This window comes from Struthio camelus, chromosome Z (assembly GCF_040807025.1).
Source record: "Struthio camelus isolate bStrCam1 chromosome Z, bStrCam1.hap1, whole genome shotgun sequence".
Classification (NCBI taxonomy): domain Eukaryota; kingdom Metazoa; phylum Chordata; class Aves; order Struthioniformes; family Struthionidae; genus Struthio; species Struthio camelus.
The window spans coordinates 41,573,583-41,585,887 of NC_090982.1; the positions used below are offsets into that span (position 1 = coordinate 41,573,583).

The following is a 12,305-nucleotide window of genomic DNA, read 5'->3' on the forward strand; positions in this document are numbered from 1 at the left end:
TTTGCGGTGTCACCGCAGAGACAGCCACAATTAGTCCAGGGAAACAAAGAGATCTGTGCAGTCCCAGAGGATGTCTGCAACTCCCTCTGGTAATTCAAGAATATACACGGTACTCTGCCTGCTTCAAAAACACTAATCGAGTTATCTGAAGGAAGTTAGACAGAGCTGTAGCCTACTTCAGTCACTTCATGTAACATTTTAAAAATGAGCAATGATTTAATCATTAAAAAAAGAATGAAGATTTGGGATCTTTTCTCGATTCTGAACAACGGACCACGAACAACAAAGCTGTGACGAAACCTGTAACAACTTCAGACCAAACAAGGGAGAAGAAAGAACAGCGATTTGTATTTTTCGAGAGTTTTGCCATAAATCCTTAAAATATATTGTTATTTGATTTTACTCCTCTGGCATTCTTTGCGTAGAAAACGTTCATGAGCTAACTGTTTATTAACCAGTGCTGTTACTACAAAATAGCAATTTACACTGCCTATTTCTACCTTCCCAAGCTTGTTCCCTTCATTAAATTGACAGAAAACACCAAAATCCATTTTTTTTCCCCTTCCATTTGCCTCTGAGAAGTCTAGATCGGGGCAATTCAAACTTTAAAATACCACCGGGGAATCAAAACTGAGTAGCAGTCTGAAACAACGGTAAACACTGCTGCATTAAAGCTCCGAATACTGTAACTGGCTTTTCATTTTTTCTGTACACAAAATCATACATAAACTTTCGCACAGAAATTCAAAGTATTAATATCTCTGTAGTGCATTAAATATAATCTCAAAGACATTACATTTTAGTTTTAAAAGACAGACAACTACTATCTGGTTCTTGCTAGCTTGGTGTGTTTTCCTAAGAGGTGAAGCACCACGTCACTAGTATTTAAAAACGCTTCACAGAGATTATATTTCTACTTTAAATGTAGGGAACATTACTGCCTGAATATAACATTGCATTCCCTCTTACTCTATTTTAATAAGAGGCTTCCAGACAGTGTTGTAAAGCTTTTAGTTAGTTGCTTCCTATGCTTTGCAAGTTTGTTTGTTTTAATCTGAACTTTATTCTGTCATGTTGTAAAATTGTTATACTGGTAAAAATAACTCACAGTTGGACGCAGACAATGGAGGGTTTTGTTATGACAGAAGAATTGGCAGACCACTTTGATCCATTAAAGAAAGCCTGGATTAGCAAATGTTGCAGAAAAAAAATATACCCTTCACATCTTGAAGCTTGCTTTCTGGCCAAAAGCAGCATTGCATCTGAAAAGCTGCATATTTCATCGACATAACATAGTATTTTTTGCCCATCAAAATGCATAACAGGCAGCAGTTTGTGAAACGGTACTGAGGAAGCATGGGGAAAGAGAAAGTGTCTCTGAAAGAGCGGACAAAGCCAGAAGAGGATCAGGCAGGAGACCAGGACTGAACGTCAGTGGGATTAGCAGAATACAAAAGCCAAAACTGAAGGTCAGATGCCCTTAAACTTTACTACACAGAGCTGAGAACTGTAAACTCGGCACCTCAATGAAATATACCACGTATATCAAAGCACATCTAGAGAGCATAGCATTTAACAGGGTACAGAAAGCGGAGTACCCTCTACTACCTTCTCTGTATAGTACCTGCAACTATACTTGGACAAAGACTAAATGCTACAAGCCTAATGGGATTACTAGCCCAGATTTCCTTGCTTTCATCAAGCTAAGAAGCACGTAGGATATACTGATTCTAACACTGATCCAAAAGCCTTTTCAGTTTTTAGGAGAAAAGATTAATGCTACAATTCAGACTTTGTATTAGAAGTTGACTGCTAGAGCAGTTTAAGAACTTTTACATTTTAGTACCTTACAGCACCAGGTTTTCGCTCAAGTTGAACTACCATTTCCTGATTCATAATAAATGTTTTAAGCAAGTGCTCCAAATAATCTTGTTTGCCTTTGTAAGGTGCAGCAAATGCAGTATAATAATATAATAATATGCAGTATGTTGCATTATTACTTGAACTTACTTATTTCTAACAGAGAGCAATAACCGTTAAGTAGATTATTGTCCTTAGTCCTCTGTCTTGAAGTCTATCAAAGGACCATTCCTGTGTATGCCTTTTCTGTAGGGAACTTGTCCACTTGATAGATCCTTGTAGAAATGAAGATTTTGTTTATTTTGAATTCTAGTTGACTAATACCCTTAGAATAAAAATGAGTAGTGGCAGGTAACATCAAAATCAATGGCAAAAGTCTTATTTCGTTCCATACAAGGAGGACAAGCGGGTAGTAAGCAATCTCTAGAAGCAAGTGCTTTGGAGGAAATGGGTAAAGAGTAAACATCATAGTTTTATGACACCAGCCCTGGGAGAGATTGTCTGGGTAGGGACCATATTAGAACAAAGATAAATATTCAGCTGAAAAAGTTTCATGGGAACAGTAACATTTTCCTCAGGCAGAAGACATAAAACAAATTAGACTTATGACCGAGTATTGCAAATTTCCTAGAGCTAACACTCAAAAAAAAATAGGACTAGGAGTATATTAAATTAAAGGGTACAATGAGATGACAGATGAACAGCAGATATATGCAATGACATCCACTAGCAATAGGAGAGAGATATTGAATGGGCCATCCTATACACAGATCACTCTCTTAGATGACGGACTAGAGCACACCTACAACTCCAGAGAGACATGAAACTACCGTGGTCAGAGCAGAAGGGCAGAGAGAGGAGAGCTGGGGCTACCTCTAGGCACATCCTCTGTAAACTGGGCGCACAGAAGAAATGCGAAAACATCTTAGCTACAAGATACACCCTGGTATGATGAGCAGGGGAAAAAATCAAGGTAAATGTGTGCAGTAGAACCTCCCCCCACCATCTCCCCGCAATATTGAGTGTTATTTTCCTCAAATTAAACATGACACAAACATACTTGATATGAAATATGCAGTATTTGATTTACATTTGCCTATAATTTATTGTACGCAGTAGCTCTTTGAAGAAGGAAAAAAATTATTAAACTAGCTTTTAAGGAGTAGGGATATGTTCTTCACAGTAGTGATAAAGTCAGCATCACAACACAAAGTTTCTTTTTAAAGGAAAAAACTGTAGCTTCGCAGTTTTTATATGGGTATATCCACGCACTGTTTCACTGACTATAACTTCTATGTACAAGTGGGGGAGCTGCTGCAGCCTCTGAGGGCCTGAGCAGAATCCACGTGACAAAAACTTCACTAGGGCAGCAAAGACCACACACACCCCGAGAACTAGTTACTGCCTCCCTCTGCAAACACTAGCGCTTCATTGACAGCGGAGCTCATGAGGTTAAACATAGTGAAATAATACAAAATGTGAAGTGCATAACTGACAAGCACGTGGGAAGCATTTGGGGAAGGCGTGATTAACCATTTGAGGTAACGACAATCTTGCTTCGCGATTTGTATGTAAATAATACAATATGAAGCTTTAACCCTACATGGCACTTTTGTTTACTGTACAAGTTTTCAAAGAATTATTATCTGTTAGAACTTTTGTTATGATTGTTTTGTTTGGTTGGTGCTGTTTTTTTTTTTTTGCTTAAATTGTATATTACAAATATACTATAAAGTGCATACAGGGAAACTACCTGAAGACTGGTTGTTAAGTTTAATTCCTATTACTGTATGCAAATGGGAATTTAACTTAAATCTGTTTTGACTAGTAGGACTCTAGAGAAGCCAGCTGTGATCAAGCCACAGAGTACGTTTTATACTGCAGCTAAAAACATATTGGTTTTACATGGCATCTGCTGTTGGGCCATCTGAGAGCTTAATTTGGCTTGACTTTTGTAAATAACAGATTTATTATCAGATTTCCTTCATTGATTACACGGGTTTTAATCTCTAGATCCCAACAATTCTCTTTCTGAGAATAAGAGAGTATTATTTCATAAAATAATTAAAAAGCTGAAGACTTTAACTAGTAAGAATATTAACTGAGCTCACAACCAAAATGTGATAACATGTGAAATATCTTGTTTTGCATGCTAATGCTTCGTAATTGCACAGAGCTTTTCAACTTCAAAGCTCTTTACATGAATTAAGTAGATACCCCTGAAGGCCTTAGGCAAAATTTTATTTGCCTTCCAAAAGAGATTTGCACCAGACAAAAGCCTTGTGAAAATTTCAGGACTGTGTTTTGTTGCTTTAATCTCCATTTGACTCACGTGAGATAAAATACTACCACCACTTTGCAGATGGAGCAGTGGAAACAGAGAGCAACTGAATGGAGCTAAGCCTGTTTCCCTGAAAAGTCTGCACTTCACCCTGGCTGTGGCAAGTTGAGCTTTTGAGAAACAAAACATGAGGTAATTTAGTTTTCCAAAGTCATGTCAATATTACCTTCCAATTATTTTTTTTACTTCCACACCAAAGTTCAAGCTGCCTGAAAGGCTGATAATTACCTCCTCTTGCACAGCTCCACCACAATGCCTTCGCTCAAACAGTCAGGCAGAGCAAAATGCGTTTGCTAAGATTCAATCAAAAGTCATTATCGGGTACACCACTCTGCTTAGTCAAATGACATTTTAAAACGTATTTGCTAGAAACAGTTGTTTCCCAAAACCCAACAGCACAAGTCTGCACTAGTTCCATTATGTCAGGCAGACTGAAAACCACCGTGAATCGCCACACAGTATTTTCAAGCTGAACCTTTTTCCCACTGTTTTTTGAACCCCAGTACAGATATGAAACTGCAACAGAAGTTTACCACCTATGAGCATGAACATTTCTCAGCATCATTTTTAAAAATGATGTTTTTTGCTGAGTACTTGTAGCATCAACAAGCATTTTTATTTGTACTTACCATGTGATTTTTATGCCACTTCACTGGACGCAGGGAGTAATATTTTGGGACTTTTTATTGCTTGAGTAGAAAGTGCTCATTACCTATTTATGTTTATATATAGGAAAAAACAAAGAGTTTCTTCAAGTGGCATACATCACACTGTTGTAGTGGTTGATTTCCTCAAGATGGTCTTCTGGGGTTTTGGTGCAGTTTGTGGAGGCACAGTCGCAGGTCTCGGAGGAGGAAAGCTATTACTGGGACTTATCCCCAACCCTCCATTTTCGAGGGGGAATGGAGGCAGGGGAGGCGGAGGAAGCGACAGAGGAGGGCACTGGTGCGGAGGCTTCCCCGCAAGGCGGGCAGGCTCGCTGTGCAAGTGCACCTCCCTGTTTTTAATGTTATACCGAACGTCACAGTCGGGGCAATAGCCATGGTACTGCACTTTTTCACTAAATCGTACCCGTTCCCTCGTTCCTGGTGGTGGACAACGTTCTTTCTCAGGTCTATGCATCAGAGGCTGCATGGCGACTTTGTCCAAATTACTGTTGGGTATACAGCATACATCCCCATTTGGGATGCGGTTCGGCCCTCCTGGCAAGCCCCCATTTCGAAGCAGGGTCCCGTTCGTCTTCACAGGGTTGGCAGAAGGAAGTGGCCTCGGAGGCTCGTCGCACTTGACCGGTGTCAGCCGCGGCGGTGGTGGCGGCGGATTGGGTTTCCTCAGCACAGTGAGGATGGCAGAGGGGTGCGCAGGGGGCTTGATGAGCGGTGCGCTGCCCCGCACCTTGACTTTCTCCAAGCTGGAAGCTGTGGTGCTGCTGGAGCTGCTGTTGAGCGTGTCCGTCTTGGAGCTGTCCGTCATCTCATCCTCCAGCTGCAGGTCAGACGTCAGGGTGTCAATCTGGTCAACCACCTGCACAACAGCCAGAACAAGAACGGTGAGAAAAGCTTGCCACAGCGAAGGCAAGGAAAATAAAAGTGCCATCTGCAATCATTTTTTTATCCCCTGCCCAAAACTGAAGTATTCAACTTTTTTTTTTTTGATTGTTACTCCTTTTTCCTTTCTTCCAACTTAATAATAATAATTAAAAAAAAGGGACAGCTAGGTTGCTAGTTCAACACCTGAATACAAAAGACATGCCACCTGAAACTCTCTGGAATGAAATTCTGTTCCTTTCCCTCTAGGGTTTACTTGGCAATATCATTGTATGCTAACTGTAATCCTTCAATAATATGTTTTGCCTTCCAGTGCAGGAGGAGACTGAATTATTTAACTTCGACTTATACACGACAGTTTCTGAATCCCAAGCTACTACAGGATATTTTTTAGCTTTGACCTTTTACAGAATCTAGACTTAAATATGCATCTCAGTACTGGTGATATTATACATGTAAAATCATAAGTCTGAGATACTCCTTTTTGACTATTTTCAATGTAAATAATTCAGGTATGGAGAAGCAACTACCCCGCCGTATCAGACTGCATTGTCTCCTATTATGAATATTTTCCTTTAGATTTGTGATTCTCTGAAGCAGTCCTGAAAAAGCATTCCTTGCAAGAAAAGTAGCTTCGTTTCCAAAGTTACACGTATTTATAAACTCATGCATTTTATTCCATCTCCTTCACCTCCCATATTCTTGCTTTGTTTGTTTCTACAACATTTGATCTCTTTTAGTCTCCCAGCTTCCTTTTTTTGCTCACTTCTGTGTAGGACATGCAACTGATGGTGACTTTGCTAGCTAGGCAAAACCTGTAATGTACACTTTGTTTCAGTCTTTCCTTCAGCATTTTCTGTTTTTTCCCAATAAAAAACAAGGAGCAAATTATACCCTTAGAAGACAGATACTTATTCCCCCAAACAATCGGGATTTATAATGTTAATTCATGAGATGGATAGGCCCAGATGAAACCTCTGGCAACAGGCGGATCCCAACCTTCTCCTCCAGGGTACAGCATATGACTTCTTTTGGAAATTCCAAAATAAAGGCAGATAAACCATGCATGCAGTAAGACAACACAAGGACCATAGCAAGAAAGATAGCTTACAAGAGAAAGAACTCACATTATCACCGTATGTTACAAAAGTAAACTAAGGCAGAGAGTCATGAAGAACTTCTCAAAACAAAATAGTCAATCTAAAGGAACAAGGAAACGACGTGTGCGCAAGGAACTAGGAAATTCACGCACCCCTCCACAAGTTTAGTATGCATTTCTGTCAATATTAGGGCCTGCCTTCATATGACTGAACGTATCAATGAATCCCCCTCCTGGCATCCAATAGCTAACATTTTTATAAACAGTCAGTAATAGCTACAAAAAGGATTGCTGCAGTACACACCAAAGAAACCACCTGGTAAATAGAGAGAGACAAAAAAAAAAGACATTAGGCAGCTGAAAGCAAGAAAGAAAGGAAAGACATAGCTGTAAGGATGATCAGCTCTGGAGCGTTTGGTAGCTTGCAGATGTGAAAGTGGATTGGCCTATATTACAGTATCAGATAATACTATGAGTCAGGATTTGGTTGTGCCACAGTATTTCATAAGAGCTAAATTAAAATGCCAAGAGCAGAAATTGGTGAGTTTCTTTTGAGACTGGCTTATTCCAATAAGTCCTAATTTTTTTCTTTGCCTCTATTTTATACCACCCTCAAAGCGTTTCAGTAAGCATACAAGGACCATAAAAACCAATGTCGCACGTGAGGAAAGACGCAACAGAGGACTATTGATGTGGTTATGGCACAATCAGCCATGGACAGATCTCACAGAGATTATCTGAAGAAACTACTAACTCTTCCTAGACTTAATAAAATTCATGGAGAATTTCCACTATTAAATTCCCAATAAAGAGGAAAATAAACACACGCATTAAATTCTAATTGTTTTATTTTGTTTCCTGCACAGCCAGTCACAAACGACAGCTTCTTGCTCTAGGCCTCATGTACGTGACAAAAAGATGGTCTCTGCTCCACACTGTATAAAATAAATCTACTCCATGCACTGTAATACTGCGGAAACAGAAACTGCTATTTATTAGTTTGTGACTGACACAGTAGAAGTTATATTCTATTGCTGCTATGAGGATATTGCTGTAATTATGTATCACTCCTGTGTCATAAAATGGCAGATATTGATGATGACACAGTTGGAGTCCGTTCAAACCAGCCTTTGGACAGGGCAAAAATTTTCTCTGCAATAACAGGGAAGTTGGTCCTTAAGAACGGTCCTTGAATTTGAATGACTATAGAGTTTATCTCTTGCCCTCCAGCAAGTATGTAGTACGCATTTGAAATTTTATGTCACCTACCTATTTGTAAAACAGAAAAAGAACACAAAACAGCTCTGACAGGACAGCAGAGTTTATCTGTCCAGATTAATTCCCACAACAAGTTGTGATCTTGTCTACAGTTTTGTTTTGTTTTGGTTTTTTTTGCCCCTAAAGGAAAAATTCAAATAGGATGAAAAAGTAACAGAGAATAGGTGACTAATACGCTAAAATTGATGCAGTAAAAAAAATGCAAATTAAAAAAAAAAGTCTCCACCCTGCGTTTCCTGTGGGACTAAGAGAGAGAATATTGAAAAACAAAAAAGCTGCTGTAGTTCTGCAACATCTCTTCGTCTGTGTTAATAAATGCACTGAACCAAAATCTTTTGACCTCACATCTAAACTCTTTAACAAGGCAAATCTTTGTTTATATCATCATTTTAATATTAAAATATCTGTGAGTTTTCCCCTTTTTTTTGGATAACAATTTAGCATCTTCACTATACAATGAGCAGAAAAATCAACTGCTTGGGTAAAGCAAATTTAAGGCAGATACTTTGTTTTTTCTTCACCTCCAGTTTATTGATTGACAATTATTTTGCTTTTGCTTGTACGTTTACATTTTTATGTAGACATGCAAGCATTTCTTTCTGGTATTCCTAAGACTAGAGGGAAGAGCAACAAAGGTAGCAGCACTGGTAAAACGGGTGCATAAGAATTATAATCATCCTTTAGAACAGGTAATCAATCATATTGAATTAAAGCTCCTCTCATCTCTAAATTCAAACAGCAAGGGTTCACTTAAAATCTAACACTAGCAAACGGCAATTGGCAAACACAGAAAATTCTAAGTGAACAAAAGTAGAATGAGATAAAAATTACATTCAATAGATCTGAGGAAAAAAGTTAACTACAAACATAACATTTAAGGAACAGTTAAGAGCCCAAATGCACCAATGCTCCAAAGTCTGTTAACTCAGGCAGGCAGGACAACTCACCTTGCAAGCCACTTTTCCTTCTTGAGTACCTGAACACAGGAAAATTTAATGTTGCGTGACCATAAGATGACAGATCTTGGCTAAAGCAAATGAAAGCCACTGCATTTGAGTTCTTGCTTGCTAATACATTAACTTTTAATAATTTTTTTTAATTTCTCTTTAAAAATCTCTACCACAAAAAGTTTCCTCAAGATATCTACAGTAATAATTTGAATATGATTGAGTGCAGAGATACAAATTTGAAAAAAAGATTGTAGGAAGTAGCCTAGGGTATTTTCCCGATACCAGCAAAATCCAAATCTTTAGCGGATGCTATAAATACTTGAGAAGTTTTACAGACAAGTAAAATAAAACATTTCTCTTTGTTTCATGAGCTTTCAGGTTTGGATTAGACACACAAAATTAAAGAATGAGAACAAAACTAAATCAAAAAATAAATGATAGATCAGTGGTTATAACACTGAAATTTGTGCTTAATTTCAATATTCATCTTCTGTTAAAGAAAGGTTATGAATAGTATTTATCAATAAAATACAAATAAAAAGGATTGGTGGGAAGATGATCAGAGACAATGTGTGGCAGTGAGCTCTGTGCACTCCAGATAGGACGTGGATGAAATAAAATACCTGTTCAGAAGCTCACAAATAGCCATTAAGAAGAGGAAAAGAAAACACTAAGTCAGCAGGGATTGCTCGGTGCTGACAACTTGCCAGGTAGCAGTTAGGAAGAGCAGGTAGTGAGGCTGGATGACTAGGTTTAAAGATAGAGGTGCAATATAAAGGAATAACTGCACTCTGGACGAAGTGAACCTGGGGATGACTGTTGCAGATACGAACCCTGAGAAAGAGACCCAACAGCATCAAGAAAGCTGGGAAAGAAAAGGCAGCTATGGACGAGCGCATCTCACAAGGGGTTAGCCATATAACATTTTTAGTTAACAGCTAAAGTCCCAGGAAGATCTGTGAGAAGCACTGCTCACAGAAAGTTTATACACATAACTTTTAAACATTTATACATACATATATACACACATATACATATGTAAGAGCTATAGTAAAGTGACATGAGTTTTATTCCCTCCACTAAAATTGAATATGAACTAAACATGATTTGTGTGACATTTATAAGATGAACCGTAAGTAAATTGGGATTAAGGCTTATTATCTGGAGACAGTGCTCCTCCCTGATGACTCCCTCCTGGAGTGCACAGCATCTTAAACTGTTACAGGAAATGAAAAGCTCCTTGCTGCTGCTGTAGATGGATATAACCTTATGATATATAATACTATTTCAGTATTTAGAAAACTTACACAAATGTGTGTTTAGAGTCAGAGAAATTCTGTGTTGAAGCCATGGTTGTATGGGAAATGAATTGATCCTAAGAAAGTAATTTAATCATGAGGGAAAAAAAGGGAAAAATATTTCCCCCAGACAAAAGATCTTGGGAGGAAAAAAAAAAGACATTGAAATTGAATTTGCAAACAGTTTGTAATGCAAAAATATCCTATGATTAAATTCATCCCCTCAATGTTATCAAATTTTTTTAGATTAAATTGCTGAAACAATACAGACCTGGCATAAACTGTTGCTTTTCCATTAAGGTCAAACTGCAGCCCCTGCTTAAAGCATCTGAGAATAGGGTCCAAGAAAGCATCTTGGGATTATCAAAAACCGTCAATGCTGGCCTAATATTTCTCATGTTTGAATTGCATTTATAGATTTTGCCTGCCTTTTACCTCCTCTGCTAAGGTGTATTTGTGGGTGAAAATATTGACTCAACTAGACCAACACTCAAAACTCAAAATTTCTTACTTGGGGCCAGCAATTCTTTTTGAGACTCCACGTTGGCATCCACGTTGACTTAAACATGACACAGAAAGTGGCAATCACTATTTCTTTTACGTCTTAATTGTATCCCTAAGCTTATATTTCAAAAGAGCATCTACAATTAGTCATAAAAACTTTCTGCAGTGCTTTTATTTGTGCAATTATGCAATACGCACCCACAAATGCATATTTAATCTGCTGAGATTTTTATTATTCCCCTTACAACAAACGTTTCACCAGGTGCGTTATTCCACCTTTCTAAAGGCTGAGGGAAATGAGGCAATAAGGTGCTGACGTTCAAGGACTATATAAACCATTGGCTGCACTCAATCCACCCCCGACAGCTGCTGTGCTTGCTTTGTTTTTAGTGGTCCCTACTCTGGTATAAAGAAAGAAAGCAACATACTTCTAGACACTCATGAACTTTCCAGTCCACAGATTTTCAAAACTGTAATTTTTCCTGCGGTGCCCCTCCCTTTTCACTGTTTTGAACTTTTTTCATGTTTCACATGGTTTTATGAATAAGATTTCTTTTCTAAACTGACTTGCTTCTGTACAGGCTAACACCTCTTAAATCAGCTGCACATGCAAAATGCAAAGGGGAATTAGCTGCAATACTACTTTTGAGATGGAATAGCTATAATCCACATATTACTATTTAGTACTATACTACAGCAGTGTACAGCTCTGAGATTGGATATAAAAGCTTGCTGGAAACTTTCTAGAAAATGAACAGTTATGTGCAGACACAGATTTTAAATCAACCACAACTCAGTCAGGTCACGAGACTTTTTACTTGCTCACCTTAAACAAAAAAAAAAATTAATGGAAAAAGGAACAATATTTGGTGGTATTCTTTAGTAAGAAATTAGTAGTCTTTACTAACAAACTAGTACGCTCATTCTTTTTGCAGCGATCGCAAAAAAAAAAAAAAAGAAACTTCCAAAGTTTGGCACGGATTTTTTTTTCCGCTGCACGTGCAGAATTAAATACGTGACAAGTCAGAAGAAGAAACATGTAGTTAACAATCAGACAGCCATCACCTCTAGCACAAAGAGGCCATCCTTGCCTTTAAGTAAAGAACTGGCAAACACGCTATGTCAGTAGCTCTAACCTCTTCTGATGGTATTTCTAAGCCCACAAGAAATTGCTCACTTGCTATAATTACTGCAGGAATCTCTAAGACAAGCTGTCAAACTATTTACCTTCTCATCATCTTTGCTCATTACATCCTGTAGCTACCGGTCTTTTGTTGACAAAAATGAACGCTCAATACAACTAAGGACAGAAATGAAGGCTTTCCCCCCCTGCTAAGTCTTTCTCTGTAATTTCTGAACCACCACAGAGCTAAACCCAAATGAAAGGGAGGTCCCTGTTAATACCGAGAGCGCCGGTATTTCCCTCTG

At 38.3% G+C, this 12,305-nt stretch overlaps 1 protein-coding gene across 5 annotated transcripts in view; it reads right to left on the minus strand.

Annotated features, from left to right (window-relative positions):
• The window catches only part of LOC104150540 (protein Largen), a 157,808-nt gene that overhangs the window by 46,376 nt on the left and 99,127 nt on the right, over nt 1-12,305 (minus strand). For all 5 annotated transcript variants that reach the window (XM_068928653.1, XM_068928652.1, XM_068928650.1 and 2 more), the window contains exon 2: nt 4,831-5,725. In XM_068928653.1, the coding sequence (XP_068784754.1) occupies nt 4,967-5,725 (759 nt within the window). In that variant the 3' untranslated portion in view covers nt 4,831-4,966. The remainder of the gene's footprint in view (nt 1-4,830; nt 5,726-12,305) is intronic.